General features: G+C 40.0%; 1 protein-coding gene across 9 annotated transcripts in view; it reads right to left on the bottom strand.

The window, feature by feature from the left end:
* Positions 1 to 18,029, bottom strand: part of RAPGEF4 (Rap guanine nucleotide exchange factor 4) — a 226,435-nt gene that overhangs the window by 80,227 nt on the left and 128,179 nt on the right. For 8 of the 9 annotated variants that reach the window (XM_048869498.2, XM_048869500.2, XM_048869504.2 and 5 more), the window contains one exon: positions 118 to 171. The exons of the other annotated variant lie outside the window; for it this stretch is intronic. In XM_048869498.2, coding sequence (XP_048725455.1) covers positions 118 to 171 — 54 coding nt within the window. The remainder of the gene's footprint in view (positions 1 to 117; positions 172 to 18,029) is intronic. 9 annotated transcript variants of the gene reach the window in all.

Below are 18,029 nucleotides of genomic sequence, written 5' to 3'. Positions count from 1 at the left end.
GCTTGCTAAAAGAAAAAATACTACCCAAACTCCCATAAAATAAAAGCCTCTGCACAAATGGTCAATTGTGAAGAACACTAAAATAGTGACAATAAGTCTAATCTATGTCCACATTACCTGTGTAATAGTTTTAGCAGGACGAAGTGGAATGTGAGGTTCAATGAGAGGTGTCTGAAAAATAAAATTTAAATGAAACAAATAAAAAAAAAACAAGAAAAAAAAAGCTTAAAAATGATTAATTCATTAAAACTAAAAGGATGAACAATGTAAGGAACAATGCTTAGGGCCAAGCTCTGCTCCTGGATGTGTGTGGAAGATTTCTAGTAAAGTATGGAAATCACATACAGGCATCCCAAAGAAGAACTTTAGTGGTTAGCACTTTAAAACAAATTACATGAAATGTGAAGATGTATAAACAGTTATTTACTCTTTAGGGTTTTTAAAATGTAACAAAGGGCTTAATGATCATCATAAGAGTTCAAAAGCCAAGCCTAAAGGCAGTTAGGCACCAACTCTCACTATTGTGATGTTTCTAGGCTTAGGTGCAAGATTGCTTCAGGGGAAACACAGAGGCTCCAGCTACACGTGATGGTCTCTGCCTCTCAGCCCACAGAACTGGTTGTAAAGAAATAAACAAAGGGGTCTTGTAAAGAAATAAACAAAGGGGGCTTCTGAGTTCCAAGGGCAGTCTCTTCCCTTAGCTACTTTCTCTGATTAACTCACATGAGACAGGATGAGAAATGGGAATGGAGAAGAAGATACATTCCCACTGAGGAGGGGCTTTGCAGTTCAGAGAGCAGAGAGTGACCAGATCTTATTTTAGCTTCTCTGCTTTACAGGAGCACACAGATATGTCTCAGGTATCAATGGATTCCTCTGGTAAAAAGTGGGGTAGAAGCACCAGAGATGAGAAGGTGTCAGAGTAATAAGGGAAGAGGAAAGAGGACAGAAAATCCTGAAACAGGACGAAGGAAGTGGAGAAGGTACTGGGAGAAAGAGAGTGAGAGACAGAGAGAACAAGAGGAGAGAAATGGGAGAAAAGCATGAAGAGAATGAGGAAAAAAGGAGAAAGAAAGATAAGAATAAAAAATGGGAAGCAAATCTCAGAAAAACACAGATACAAAATTAGGAAAGCCACCAGGACTGAAAATGATGGAAGAAGGATGAGGAAAAAAAATAAGTGAGACCCAGCAACTACCTCTAAGTGGCAGGAAAATCCTTTGTTTTGTAAGGACAGGTAGTTAAATGACTCAGATATCTGAAGTTACTTCAGGGATGAATCTGGGGGGAGTCCTGTATAAGATTAAGGGCCAGACTGTACCACAAGGACATGGCTCACAGAAGGGACAGCATGCTGCTGACTCAGGGAGACACAATTGCCTCCCTGCTCCCTACTTACTCCACAGAAGCTAGTAATTTGCTGCTGGCCTATACTATCACCAACTTACATATCTCCTTCCTCTCGTACCAGCTCAGCTCCTTTGGCCAGCAGACTTTGGCCAGCAGAGAGAGAGAAAGACCTACCTACCCTAAGCACAGGGAACAGGAAGATTCTCCTACAATAAGTCGGAGGGGTGGTAGGAAGCATTAGGAGGCTCAGGAAAGTCTGTGGGAAAGAAAGGTCCAGGGAAGTGTAGCAAGGGATCAAAGTTGCTGGACCATCTCTACTTACCACAAAGTGCCTAGCCTTGGACCCAGAGTAGAGGGAGGGTCTGGATTCCTTACAATGTTACTAAGGTATCCAGAAACCCCCTTCGATGAGGGGCAGAAGGGCTACTAAGCCTGGAGTAAGGCGGCAGACCCAGTGAAAGGTTGATGAATGTCTGTTTTGTTGTGTTGGACGTCTGTTTGTTAACTCCAGATGGTAGACTCTTCCAAAGGGCTAACTCACCTCAGTAATCCACTAGTGCTGAGAGCTGAAGGACTACTAAGCGAGACGGCAAGTCAACCAGAGTGGGGAAATGGAGGCAAGCACATGACTAGAAGTTAAGGGAGGTAAGTGATCTAGTCACACAGGCCCACTAATCAAAAAGTATTTCAGTCACTTCCATAGAGGTGGAAAACATTGCAAGTTCAACTTTAATTATGGTTATATCTTACAACAAGCCCTTGCAAAGGTAAATTAATAAAATGAAATTGGGTTTGTATATTTTTCTCCCATTGATAAGACTAAAACATTTGCCAAAAGAGTTGGGTCAAATTATACACACTTTCTACTTTTAAAAAATAAATCTATCCAATGTAAATTCTGGGCATTTCCCCCCTTATTTTCTACACAATGTATTTTTGTAGTAGGATCAAAGGCATGTTTGATATGGTCTAATTTTTTTGTTTTGGAGAGAGAAACCAGTAAATACATACATACATAAAACAGTTTTTGTTTTAAACTAACCAGATTCTTTTTTTCAGATTTTTCAGTTCAGTCATTGAATTGAAGAATCAATTATTAGCTTAGCTCAATTTATGAATGAATAAGGATTTGGAAACTCAGCAATACAAAAGCAGAATCAAATAAAGGAATGAGGAGGGGTCATAACTTACACCGTCAGATTTCAAGGTTGGGAACGTGACTCAAATTAGGAAGAAATAAAATAAAATCCACTGAATCATATTTTCCCCATGACCTAGTCCAGTCCATCTTTGTAAAAAAAACAAACAACAACATGCTGTATTTATTGGAGTTAAGCGTGGCATTTGAGATTACCAGCAAGAAAAGAACAAAACCATCAAAGAGCAACCTCGGGTATTTCTGCTAATGTCCATAGGTGAGTCAACAACATCTCATGATCAACAAATGATAGATCTAATAATATCAGCACTGATCCCTGATCTTTATCACTACTCCAAGAAATCTTGGACCCTGTCAAATTCCAAAACTTAATAATAGAAACTAACCAAGAGTCCAAAGAATAGAAGAACTAGAGCTACAACCAGTCTTTGAATATAAGAAAAGGAGAAAAGCAGTGCATCCGATGAAGTGAGCTGTAGCTCACGAAAGCTCATGCTCAAATAAATTGGTTACTCTCTAAGGTGCCACAAGTACTCCTTTTCTTTTTGCGAATACAGACTAACACGGCTGTTACTCTGAAACCTGTCTTTGAATATAGCTATAGACCCTCTTGCACCCAAGCACCTTCTCCTGGACCACTGCCCACACAGACCACCATGGTTCTCAGACAAGGACCTGTAACTGGAAAAGCAGGAAGGAAGAAAACTTCAGCACTGGTAGCGGAAAACACAGTCTGGTACAAGTTCAGACACAAACTGTTTCTACAAACTTATTGCACTGCCAGCAAGACAGCAAAATTACACCTCACACAAACCTTCTGGACCATAAATCACTTCACATTGTCCTGCAGTGTTTGTAACCCAAACACTGCAATGCATGACACCCAGAAGCAATAACTAACTATAAATTAAACAAAAATGAAATTGACTAATTAAAATTGTAAGGACTAGGAATCTGCCATTAACTTGCTTTGTGACCATAGGCAAATCACATGTCTCTAATGATACTTATCTACCTTTGCAAAGTGCTTGAGAACTACAGTTTAAAAAGCTGCTAGAGGATACTTAGCATTATTTTAAAATCTATTTTTATTGTTGAATCTTAGCAAACAGCAAAAAAACCACAGCATAAATGGTGCAAATTTAATTAGTTTAAACATTGTTTGCATCTTCATTTAAGTTTATTAAGAGCACAGGGAGGAATACTTGTCCCTTTAAATACCTGAAGTGCAATCTGTGCAGCAAACTTATATTAGAATGTTAAATTAGACAGGCATTACTTAGCATTTTGCACTGTCTCCTTGACAAACCATAACATGATTCAGCCATTACCAAAAATGATACTTTACTGCAAATGTCAAAGGGAAAAAAGAATATTGAAGCAGAATATGACCAGTGTACCAAAAACTTGCGAACATAGCTAATGATGTCTTATTTTCCTGTCATTTTTCTACTTCCCTGCTACAGTGAAGCAGCTGTGGTAACTACACTGAATGCATTGAATAAAATGTCCCTGAATGCTAATTCCACTGAGAATGCACCGGATAGTCTGATAGAGGCATACAGTTGTCATGGACAGTCTCAACTAGGAGATGTGATTAATTTGTCTGCCACAGCATTTGTTTTTACCTTAAGGAAGAATCATGAAACTTTTTTCCACCGTATCTCACTAACATTGCTGTGTTTTCTTGATCTCTGCAGCACTATTAATGACAAACTGGTTTACCTGATATCATTTACATCTCCAAAAGCAATATATGGTACGGCAGATGAAAAATCAAAGTTATAAATAAGGCAGACTTTTTTTTTTAAAGAATCACTTCCCAAACATGTTTTGGTTTATAACAAATATTCAAAATATTGGCCTTGGCAAACTAAAATAAAGTTATTGTTTAACCATCTAGTAAAGGATTCTTCTTGGGTTCTTTGGACACCCACCACCTATATACCTACCTCCTCACCCCCTCTGTAAGAGGCATGTGTGGGGAGAAGTGGGCATGGATGAGGCACCCCATACCCTGGCAATCCCTAGATACCAGAACTGCCCCTCGAGCTTTAGGGAGATGGATATAAGTTTGAGCAGGCTCATGCCAAGGATTGGCCTGATGCCTTGCTGCACCAAGGAGCATCAAGAGATTAAGGAGAGGAGGAGTCAAGGGGTGAAATTCTGGACCTACTGAAATCAGTGGCAAAACTTCCATTGACTTTCCTAGGGCCAGGATAGCACCTAAGGTGATATAAGGCCACCCTTGCTTCCTGGGCTCTCCCGCTACATTGGCCAGCAAAACTTCTCTGTCTGTAAAATGGGGATAATGATAATTAATCACCTTTGTTTTTGAGATCTAGGGATCAAAAACACTATCAATAAATCATCGACATCAGTGATTTCACTGAGGCCATGTTTCACCCTAAGCTTACAGTGATTTTTGCCAAAGAAAATTTCATCAAAGTGAGACAGATCTCCTGAGTTTTAAAAGCTTCCTACAAATCCCTGAGCAGCAGGCATCAATGGTAACACTGTCCGCCCGCTGCAGGGTAAATCTCTCCTTTAGCAGACAGGGCAGTGCTGGTGCAGGGAGCATAATTTACAACTCCTTGTGCCATCTTTGGTCAATCCAGGCTCCCACTCCCCCCAGGTTTACAACAGTGCATTTTGCCCAGCTTCAATTTGCCATGCTGTGTGAAATGAAGATAGAAGAAAGATTCTGGTGGTGTAATACAGCTGCCTCAGATTCCAGCTGTCCTATGTACTCCTCATTCCTCTCCTCTGTCAGAAGGCAATCTTTACCTTCCTACAAATACATTCTTTAAAAATAAAACAAGCTTTTAAAAATGAAGCTGAAAAGGAATCTGACTGGTTCAAGACCTCCTATTACACCTTTTTTATCTACAGTAGATCTAATGATTCTTTACAATGATGTATTGTTTTCCACAGATGTAGTTAAAGTTCCCTAATGCATGAAAATTTCTTTCAGCCAGGCATGACTTTTCAGAACAGTATATTTTTTCCTGTTACAATGGCCTAAAAACAAATATTATGGTTGTGGTAAATATCCACAAAATTAACTCATTATCTTCCTTCAGATCCCTTCTTAAAACTCTCCTTTTCCATTTTTCCATTCCTACAAAAAACTTGGGAATGGTTAGGCTGTTGGAATGCTGAGACCACAGCCTACTCCACTGACCAATATGGACTCATTATTTCCTTGTCTGTCTGCATCCCTTGGTTGTCTCCTGCCTTATATTTAGACTGTCAGCTCTTTGAGGCAGGGACTGCCTTGTTGTTCTGTGTTTTTACAGCATGTAGCACAGGAGGTCCCTAGTGCATGATTAGGGCTCCTAGGTGCTACTTTAATACAAATAAACACTAAGAAGAAGAATGCTCTGATTGTCAGAGCCCAGGCAGACAGTGAAGACCTATCTTTGAATGATCAGGTTTGACAGAGAGATAGGAGAGTTGGCCCCAAAAAGACAGCTAACATGGATCTTCCGTGCAACTTCTCTTCAGTTTCATCATTTCTGTCTGCAATGGCTCGATATGGATTAATGGGTGAGGTCTAACTAGGGTGATCAGACATCCCAATATTATCGAGACCATCCCAATATTAGGGCCTTGTCTTATATATGCAACTCTACCCCTCCCTCCCATCTTCCCTTCCCCCTGAAAAAAGTGTTCCAATTATTCACTGTTGCTATCTGGTCACCCGAACTCTAACAATACATATTAGTAGGAAAACATCAGATATGAAGGCTAGAGAGAAATCTTGCTTGTTATATAAAACCTGATCATAATCTTATGGTCAAGAAGTTTATGATATTGAAAATAAAGGACACTAGATAAAACAGTTTGGATTAAGTATCTTATACGCAAAGCAAATACTATGAAGACAAGTGTGATTAGCATGAAACTGAATTTATAATGGTGTATAAAATCAGTAAATGCTGTGATGTCCTAGTACTTAATAAGTTTGGCAATCAGTGTAGTGACTTCATGCCAGTAAAGATATTTGAAATTAACTTATTAGATATGGGTGTGTATTAAAATGCATGGTTTGCCTGGCTGTTCACAGGAACACCCGTAACACTGGAATAGCCAGTAGGTAGGCTGGAAACCATTGCGTTTATCTGCATCTGCAGGTGGTATTTATGGGAGAGAGGCACGCAACAAGAAATAGAAGACGGCAAACAGTGAAAGTCCTGAATGTATTTCACATGGTTTTGAACACAAATATCTATTGTTCAGAATTTCACTTCAAGTTACCTCTTAACTAGTGAATGACTGGCACAACTCTGAATAGACAGCAATCTATTTCCATTTTTAAATTGAACTCTTTTTTGTTAAACGAGGAAAATTTGGCTAAAAAAATATGCCCAATTAGCAACTTCTAATCCAACAGCACTACAAACAGATAAATAATAATACAGTATTTGACACTTTTTCACTCATTATTACCCCATTACATTCCACTACAACCTTAGCAAGTTTCTGAAGAATGTGGCTTTGTCTTACCTCTACCAGTACCTATCAAAAACTTTATAAATTCTGCCAGTCTGGCTTTCAAGAATTTCACAGAATCACATCTGTCCTTGTGGGATAGTTAATGACCTACAATCCTTGTTTCTTCTTATCGTACTTAATCTCATTGTTCATTTTAATATCATTGCAGACTGTGTTGTTCCATGCAACTGGAAGTCTGTCCCTTTTCTCCATCATTAAATCTAACCTTAAACCCTTCCTTAATTTATGATTGCTTTTTTTAGTGAAGAATTTTGTGGTATAGTATATAAAGGATGCTAGATAAAACAAACTGGATTTGATTAAGTATTTTATCCTCAAAGCAAATACTGTGAAGATGAACCGTTAATGTCTGCTGTCCCAGATGTTAAGTTTAATTACTGCAATCTAAAACAACTTGAGTGAAAATATTAAATGCAGATGCAATATTTTCAACTAACTCATAAATCTAAAAATCATAATTCCTGCAACGCTGCACTAAACAGTCCCTCTAATTACAAAGTGTGATTGAGAGACTGTCATGAAGTAACATGATGTCTCCTGGTGCAGTACACTACAATATTATTATGGGAAATAATGTGTATAAATTGCCACAGATTCACAGACTTTCGAGGCAGTAATACATGTTGTCTGCCCCCCAGGAGCTTACATTCTAAAATAGACAAGAAAAATACACGCACACACACACACGTTGACAGTTCAAGGACAGAGTTTTATAAAGTGATTGCTGCTGAGAAACTAACAGACTTTGTGATATTGATAATATTTAGAGATTCTAGCACAGTAACCTCCTTGTCCTTCCTTGCAGTTTGCATGCATATATTCGGAGCATGAAGTTGTCATTATATTGTACCATTAGTCCCAGGAGTGTCAGAGAGCTGTTGCTGAAACTTTCAAGTAAAAGATGCATTAAAAACCCCACTTCTAGGGCAGACTTTTATAGTCTTGCCTACAATCAAGTTTTTGTGAAATTTTCCCACCACTGATATAGTATCAACACAGCTCTTCTACCATCAGCAGTGGTTAGTGCAGACCATTCACCAATGGGTTGTTTTGTTTTGTTTTACCAGCATGTCATGTCGACCTGCTCTAAACAGGGTTAGATAATCTAGGGTTGCCAACCCTCCAGGAATTAAAGATTAATCTTTAATTAAAGTTTATGTCATGTGATGAAACTTCCAGAAATACATCCAGCCAAAATTAGCAACCCTAGACAACACAGAGGTAAAAAACCACCTTCGCCCAGATCTGAGCCAGTACTACAGCAACCATGGGAAAAAAACTCACCAAAAACCTGAATCTAGACACAGCCCAGAGATTGATACTATGCTGTTTAACCTGCTGTGGTTTTGTCCTCTGGTGGTTGGAGGTCTGACAAAAGGATTTTCAGCTACTAAAAGTCCTCTGTTAGTTGACGTGGACTTTTGGATCCAAGAGTCCTTGCTTCAGATCCCAACATGAAGACAGTCATGGGGAATTTACTGCAGTTTTATCAGATTAAAGGGACAGATTTAATGGTGATTTGCACTCCCATAAACAGGCTGTGGTATTTAATGGGCTAAGGGGCTTTCAGATGTTGCTACACAGAAAAACACATCAGAAGAATGGAATGATGGTAGGGCTTTCTCCTTACTCTTCCTCAGACTAACACCTGACTCATTAGCAGCTTCAAAGAGCGAGGAAAGACTAAACACCATTTTCTGATTTGCAGTGGTTTATTCAAAGTTCAGTTTTGTTCTCACTCCTTTAAGCTGCTCCCTTCTCTCTTCCTTCCCAGTTATAATTTAAGGTAATGGTACATCCTTGGTTTAGGGCTTGATTCTTCAATGGGTCAAGTGCCTCCTACAGGGTTGTACAACTGCTTTAAATGATAAAAACCCTGTTTCTGTGACATGAAAACATGTGGTAGTACCATAACCCCAAGTTAGTATTGTACTGTTGTACAGTAACTGGTGTTGGGAACATGACTTCTTCCTTTATGGCTTTTGTTCCGGAACCAAATGCATTCCTTTCACTTCTGTACTTGCAAACTCGAGTACCTATGTGTATTTGTACTTCCTCACTAACTGATATCTTCAGTTTAATTTTCAATTCACTGATGATGAAGCCCCAACACAGACATCAAACACATTAAGGCTCTCATGTCAAGCTTTCTTCTAGACAGAAACTTACACAAAGAATAATGAAGAAATCATAAATCTTTAAATACTTGACTAGCACTTTACCATCACTAAAAGAATAGGCTAGAACTACTGTTCAACTGTGTCTTAGACATCTGACACTTCTGTCTAACATTTGTAACTTCTTATTCAGAATTTTTCTCACAGACGGCAGTGAAAATATTCTTGGGGGTTGGGCTGAGCCTTGTCCCACACTCATCCTACAGAGGTAGCTCCTGTTCCTGCTTGGCCCATTGGTACTCACTGCTCACAGATTCGGAAGAGCTCACCAGAGCATCACTTGACATGCGTATCCACACACAGGAGGGGCCCTCCTCCTGCGTTGCCCTGCCCCTGGCACCACTGGATGTGGTGTCTCAGGGTACACTGTTACACATCACAACCCGTAAAGACATGCACATATGCTCAATTTAGCTCTTGCAGTTGAAAGGCAGGAAAAGAAAGTGGGTGATTACAGTGAGGAAAAGGGTCGTTCTTTCACCATTCACGCCTTCAGACAAATCAGGCGTACACAAGTAACACATTTCGCACTTAGATTTGAAGCAGCAAATTGAGTTTCTTGAATCTTGTAATTATTCTCTCAAGTTTGGTAGAAAAAATTGAATCAGGGATCTTAAAATCAGATTTCTTATAGTCAGTCGTATCATCTCCTGCAGAGCATTCTGTCTACCTGTCTTACAAGTAATATACTTTCATTCTGGAATTTATATTCCATAAAATCAAATGTCATCCTGACCCAGTGAATAATCATTACACTGAGGTAATAACTGGTGAGACTCTTCTTCATCTATATATTGATGACAAAGATTTGATTGATTAATAATTAAGGGTGGGGGGAAGGAAGCTGTGAAATGATTTTATTATTATTTTATTTATTTGTATTACCATAGTGCCTGTGCAACCTAGTCAAGGACCAGGACCCTATTTTCCTGTACAAACACGGAACATAAACACGAAAAAGAAATGATTTCTCTCTGTGACATTCATTTAAAACAATCAGAGGCTGTGGGTAGCTAGGGCTAGAAGGTGCCTGCTTAAATCTGTTTCTGAGCCACACTGCTGCCCACACACATGCCCAGCTTGGCAGGTAGAGCCCCATATCCAGCAGCACTAGGGCTAGGCAGGGAGAAAGGCAGTGCAGGTGAGGGCCCCGCCTGCGCACTGGATTCCTGGCAGGTGGAGCTAGATTCTTCAGTCCTGGCAGGGCGCACTGACTCCTGAGCAGCACTTCTCGAGAAAATCCTCTGGGATAGGGGAGAGTCCTGGGAGAAGGGTGGGGATCTTGAGGGAAGGGGTGGGGGGAGAAGGGGAGTCCTAGGGAAGGGAGGAGATTTTGAGCTGATGGGGAGGTAGGGGAGAGAAAGGGAGTCGCGGGGGAGATCCTGAGATGATGGGGTGGGGGGGCGTTTATAAGGGCAGAGTTAGCAGCTTGGGGCCTGCCAGTGGAGCTGTGCTGCCAGGGAGCCAGGTGAAGGGCAGAGGCATAGGGCCTCCACACGGATGGCCCACACTTCCAGTGGATCCCCATGGATTTTGGGACAGGTGTGGGACATGGAGGGTTAAACCACCTTTTGGAGGGTTAAACCAGCCTTTGTTCATGCAATGGGGAGTGAAGGGGGTAAATTCTGCCAGCTCCTCAAGGGAACAAAACAAGGGAAAGTTCATCAGCTATCCATACAGTTTCCGGCTCTCTACAAGGGTTTTTCCTGCACAGAGGACAATCTGGGCCTAAGATCCTGCATTACAAATACAAAAGGATGGTTTACTTAGCTTAAATCACATATTTAAAACAGACTGACAAATTTGGCTCTTATTTACACCAGCGTGCTTCCAGAGTAACTCCATTGATGTCACTGGAGTTACACTAGGGATTAATTTGGCCCATTGTATCTGAAAAGAGCAATTGTATGCAATCCTATGTATCTAGGCCAGTGATTCCCAAACTGGAGAGGCAGGGGAGCACCTGGTGGTGGTCTTAGCAGGGTGCTGGTGCAGAAGCACCTGATTAGGCCCTGCCTGGTCAGTTCCAATGAGGGAAAACAGATTGGGGCTGAGGGAAAAGGCCTAATGCCGGCCTGAAGATTGGCAACAGCTGCCGTCCTGACATGCCAAGGGCTATAAAGGCTGGGAGGGAGCCAGATGGAGAGGGACAGCAAGGGAGAAGTCAGTCAGGGATGGAGCTGGAGGCCTCCTAGCTCAAGGCTGACTCTGCCTGTAAGGGAGGTAACCAAACCTGTAAAGCTTGTATATAGATGGACACTGGTGGGACAACGTTAAGTAAATAAAGACATGGGTGTTGCACAATCCTGAGGCCTCGCTGAGCCTTACTGGGGAGGGCAAACAGGCTCCAGGAAGAGGGACGGGTCGTGGAACCCTGTTACATGGTCCCATGATGTTGGCTCTTCTTATTTGCAGAAGACAGAAAAAAGAACAGATGAGAGAGGAAAGATAAAACAAAAAGCAAAAGAAGACAGTATGATTAGCTTTGTTCCAAAAAGACAACATGCTTGTAGACAACGACAGCTAACAATACATCTATACTTATACTCTTTCATGTGTGAACAACTGTAGTCGCCACAGGGATGTTTCACAATTGTGAATGGGAGAGGAGGTGGTCACAAGACAATCTCTCTGTTTGTGGCCCACACTATAAAAAGTTTGGCAACCAGTTTTAGGTGCTTCTATTGCACCTCGCTGTGGTAGCTGAAGGCATAGAAGAAAAATCAGAGCAGTGGTTCATTGCCAGGGCTTCCCAAAGTAGAAATGTAATTTGGACTAGGTTTTTAAATTACTATATATACACAAACACACCTATGCAGATTTAATTCTATTCTGATCTTGTTTGGGATTGTTGTGAGAAGATAAAAGTGAAGAAAATGGTATTTCACTGGGACCTGAGAGTTGTGAGGTTCTTCCCTCCTCAGGAAAAAAGATTCCACAGCTGAAGACCAGCCACCAAGAAAGTTCTGTCTCCATCTCTCATTAGTCTTACTCTTGCTGTAGACAGCTCCATTGTTCCTGAGAAGTGCCGCTGTGGTGGAAAGTCTTGATTGTAGGAGGAGAGATGATCTTACTCATGGGAAAGTTTTGAAGATCAGGACTATGATCTTGAACTAGATCAGGTATTTGATGAAGGGCCAAGTTAGTGACTATTAACATCCATGTTGGTTAACTGACATGCTGTGGCATTCTGGACCAGCCGGAATTTTTTCAAAGCTTGTGTTCATTCCTGGTATAGCAATAATCAAGTAACAATCAATAATTAATCCTGCAAGTGTCAACAGGATGGAATACCCTGGTCAGCTTGGTGTCTGTCACATTAGAGCTTAGTCTCCTGGTCAGCTACAAATAGAAATTGTTCATGGCAGCCATCACTATTTGGGTCTCCAGGATCAGTGAGGATCAGAAAGACCCCAAAGCCCCACACCTTTTTGGATGATTTGTCAGTTGACTTGGATGACAGGTGATGCAAGAATGCTAGCTAGTTCTTCGAAGCACCTCTCTTTTCCTACCATCACCACGTTTTTCTTGCCTGGGTTCACCTTCAGCCAGATACTTCTCATCCACATACTGACTTCACACATGTTTTGGGACAAATGGGTTCTGCATTTGATGTTAAGGAAATGTACAACTGTGTATCATCTGCATACTGCTGACATTTAAGTCCATGGTGTCTTTCAGTCTCCCCTATTGACTCTCTAACAATTTAGCTTACGTAAGACAAGTTTATGTAAAACTGCAGCCTTTCTAATAATGTTGCTTATCAAAAGAGATCTGGTGACATATAAAGACCTGCACATTTTTCAAGATGAAGTTTATTACTAATGTATAAAAATGCATTTGTCACAAACGCCTTCACACCTCACACCTCGGTATTTATTATCTCTCCCACCATATGCTGCCTCCAGTGTGACTCACTGCAAAGTGACTACAGTCACTCACACAGTCTTTAAAAACAGCCAAATTGCTATGGAATCTGATAATTACTGAACCCAAAGCATTTCCACAAAGTGCAAAATGAAGATATCTAAGAAAATTATATTTTCATATATCTGATAATGGATGCCAAAATATTATAGCAGACACCAGAAAGAACTATTATAGTTCAGGTTGCATAAAAATATTATTTAGAAATCATTGTGTAAAGGGCATATGTAACAGTTTTTAAACAGAAAATACAAAACTATTACCTTTGCTATCCTATGCTGACAGTGTTTAGGACAATAGATTGTGGCACACAGCCCAAGAAGGTTAGGACTTATAACAGTGCATATACATTGTAGGTCACTATCACAAACTATGTAAATGAAGAACATGAACACGCACTAGGGAACTTTTAGTCTGCTCCAGCAGGGATTACACGGGCTATTTAGTGCACACCACATTGGTGCACTTTAGAATTCACACCTGTCTCGTGCACATTGCCACACTAGGTAGACAAGACCACAGAAAATCAATTCAGTCAAAACTACAACACACAAATTTCATTCAAGAGCCACACTGAGATCATCACTTTCCAAAAAACTCTGTTAGCGCCTCTACAATCTTGCTACAGTACTTCATGCACTCTCTTTTACTACAAACCCAGTATTTTACAGTAGTGTCAAAATTCTCCATAAGAATTCTGCTAGGAGTCAGACAAACCCCAGATTTGTTAACCTATTGGATATGTTAAAAGGTAAGCATTCTCCTCAGGTATTTGGGAATGGTAAATTGAGAGACAATATAACCAGAGGTGGAATTACTGTGCTTATTACTACTGTGGTTATTATAGTGGACCAGTGTGACTATTATTGGTATGTCATATGGGCTGTTCAATATTGTATCTGATGAATTTAGCTTTGTAAACAGTACATTTTACTTATTTTAAAGTGCCTAGAGCTACCAATAAGGGCTTAACAATTAAAATAAATTAATATTAATTTGGTTGTTTATGTAGAAAATGCTATCATTTAAATGATTAATACTCAGATTATACTTTTTCTTTCTACTAAAAGTTCTTTTAGATATTTTTATTAAATATATCTAGAGCTGACAAAATACCAAATACTGCTTTTCCACCCATGCTACTCCAATTATTTGAATAGACCACATTCTGTTCTCAATTACACCAACCTAGAGCCTTGATCTAGCAAGCCATTTAAGCACATGCCTAACTTTTAAGAAGTGAGAAATCATAGAATCATAGAATAACAGAGTTGGAAGGGACCTCTGGAGGCCATCTAGTCCCACCCCCTGCCCAGAGCAGGACCAATCCCAACTAAATCATCCCAGCCAGGGCTTTGTCAAGCCTGACCTTAAAAACTTCTAAGGAAGGGGATTCCACCACCTCCCTAGGTAACGCATTCCAGTGTTTCACCACCCTCCTAGTGAAAAAGTTCTTCCTAATATCCAACCTAAACCTCCCCCACTGCAACTTGAGACCATTACTCCTTGTCCTGTCATCTGCTATCACTGAGAATAGTCTAGATCCATCCTCTTTGGATCCACCTTTCAGGTAGTTAAAAGCAGCTATCAAATCCCCCCTCATTCTTCTCTTCCGGAGACTAAACAATACCAGTCCCCTCAGCCTCTCCTCATAACTCATGTGTTCCAGACCCCTAATCATTTTTGTTGCCCTCCGCTGGATGCTTTCCAATTTCTCCACATCCTTCTTGTAGTGTGGGGCCCAAAACTGGACACAGTACTCCAGATGAGGCCTCACCAATGTCGAATAGAGGGGAAAGATCACGTCCCTCGCTCTGCTGGCAATGCCCCTACTTATACACCCCAAAATGCCGTTGGCCTTCTTGGCAACAAGGGCACACTGTTGACTCATATCCAGCTTCTCGTCCATTGTCACCCCTAGGTCCTTCTCTGCAGAACTGCTGCCTAGCCATTCGGTCCCTAGTCTGTAGCGGTGCATTGGATTCTTCCATCCTAAGTGCAGGACTCTGCACTTGTCCTTGTTGAACCTCATCAGATTTCTTTTGGCCCAATCCTCCAATTTGTCTAGGTCCCTCTGTATCCTATCCCTACCCTCCAGCACTCCTCCCAGTTTAGTGTCATATGGGACAAGAGCCAAAAAGCCAGAAATGCTATAATTTATTAAAGATATAATACAATTTTAAATTATTGTTTATCAAATAAATCAAAGAGGAAACAAAACAAAAAGATAACTTCCAAAGAGATATGAGTATGTATTGTAAAGGTCTTGTTAAGAAAAATGTCCTCAAATTAAAGAATTTTTGATAAAATTACACTCAGCAGGATTTGAATGCATTACCTTGAAAGAAAAAGCAGACAGTAGCCATTGTGCTATTTAGACATTACCTAATGTTAAGGGTATTTAAAGGTATTATGTTGACCACCAGAGGGAGCCCATGTTGTTATTTTAATATAGTAGAACTATAAAGAGACTACATGGGAACACATTAAAAATAGAACATAACAGAGAGTTCAAACAAAGTATGCTCCCAAGCTCATATCAAGATCTACATACAAAAAGTCATGCCAATTACATCTAATTTACTGTGTATATAGATTCTTCAGCAAAAGCAGTGAGAAGAAGAAAAATGAAAAATAAGAACTTTCCTATTTTTGGGATATATATTTTTCCATAAACAAGGCATATATTAAATTAATTTTCTATGCAATGTTAGAGGAATTAGGCTGTACCAAAACAAAAACAATGTGTCAGTGTTACTGTCTGAGGTTAGAATTTATAATGTAAGGGGTCCCACTGAAAAAATAATGTGATTATTTAATTAAAGCCCATAACATAATACATACACACAAGAGGCCTAATTAAAATTGTACATTCTGACATTGACTAACTTTTGAATGCTTGACTTTAATGTTCTTATCACACAGTTTTTTGGGTTTAATTTCCTAATTCAAAAACAAAAAACCCAGAAATCCCAGCCTGAGAATCCATATTGATCCCCAGAATAGGACATCAACAGAGTTGAGATTTTTAGGTCCATAGCACAGATCTCTTCCACATGAGCTAACAGAGTAAATGACAAAAGTTGTAGGGTGTTATCCTCTATGGGACCATCACTAGAGAAAGATAAGACACATGCTTTGGCAGAGGGTTTCACAGTTAATTGCTGACAGGAAGGAATGCAAAGACTGAAGACTTCCGAGTTCAATTCCAGGTTCTGTAGGAAAGTGGTTAGAGACTCTATGCGCCCAGCTTGGGTCTTTCTCTGCTCCTATCTACCCCTGCCATCTTCCCCCTACTGTTTTGGTCCTGCAATTCCCTCTTCCCCTATCTCCATAACCCCTGGGAATAGTCAGCCAGCTTCTTCCTGCTCCTTCTCACTGCCAGGGTGACAACAGGAGATGCACTGAGAGCACAAAAGAGACAGTCTTCCTCCTCTCAGTTCCAGTGCCTGTCTCCACAGAGGCCCCTACCAGCTGGGAGAAACAACTACAGAGAAAGGCTTGTTCAGTTCCTGCAGCCCTGAGCTGGCATGCATGTGCAGAATGCACCCAGTGCAGATGGGATCTTTGGAGAATTTAGCTATCGAACACTTACAAATCTGTCTAGCAAGCATGTGCGAACTGAGATTTTTCAGAGGCTTATAACTTGGGCAAAGTGTTATGGGGATGGCAAAAGGTGCATCCCTGATGCCAGCGTGACACCCACTGATAAATTTCAAGTCCCTGCATGGAGGCTCTAGAGCTTCTCCAGGAAAAGACAAAGAATTATTTTTTTTAACATGGACAAACATATTTTCCCCCAACCTCATTCTCCAAAATGGCCAAACCAATTTAGCTGAAACTTTCAGCCTCAGGCAGACCCCTGGCCTGGAAAATATCAACCCAAAAAGTTAAAGATTGGAAAAGTTATAAGCAATTGAAAATAGGGTCCCATGATGGAAAGTGTCCAGCAACCTTAAATACAGGCATGGCTCCCAGCTCCACCTGTACACAATCAGGACTCTCCTGTGTTCTTCTTATTCTTCCATAACTTTTTCCAAAATGTATCTGAGATTATCATTGATTCTGTCACTTAGCCTGGAAGTTTAAGTTCAACTACTAGACCCAGTCATTTCTAGGTTTAGTTGTATAAGAATTTTCAAAACTATTTCAAGAGACACTATCATACAATTATTAAACTTAACTAATCCAACAGAAAGCATTTATGTTCTTTTTTTTAAGAAAGAGAGTCTAGAATTGATTGTTTCCATTCCCCAAAATATAACTGATGGCATTAACACAATCATTTCATATTTTGTTTCAGTTATTTTATGCTCAGTTTAATTGTGTCTTTGTATTAAATAATGTGCACTAAAGTAACCTCAGATGTAAATGAATTCCTTTTGGGTACCAGAAAATCACTTTGCAGCTTTCTTCAGACAGAAACGCATTTTTGATCGATTTTAATTGAACCAGGAATACCAAATGCTCCCATATGGTGGGATGCTTGGAAGGCATACATTAGAAGAAAAATCGTATGTTACTCATCAAAAAAGAAGAAGGTGACAAAAGAAAAAAATTAAGCTATGAACATACAGCTCAAATAATTAGATGGTGAATATGGAAAATCATCTATTCTAGAGCTATTAAAAGAATTAACATAAACTGAATAAGAGATGAATACATTTCATACTTAAAGAGTGAAATATATCCTATTTAATTTGAAGCACACTTATGAGCCATGTGAAAAGATTTGTGAATGTGTACATGCAAAATTAAAACAAGCAAGTTCTACGAAAATAATAAAAACAAAAAATTTGAAAATACGTCAGGATCCATGCAGGATGTTTTCTTACAGCACATAGTATTTTAAAGAGCTTCTTTTAAACCTTATCCACCTCAGCGCTTGGCTGATCTTT

This window comes from Caretta caretta, chromosome 11 (genome assembly GCF_965140235.1).
Source record: "Caretta caretta isolate rCarCar2 chromosome 11, rCarCar1.hap1, whole genome shotgun sequence".
Taxonomy (NCBI): domain Eukaryota; kingdom Metazoa; phylum Chordata; order Testudines; family Cheloniidae; genus Caretta; species Caretta caretta.
This window is presented reverse-complemented; position numbering and strand designations above follow the sequence as displayed.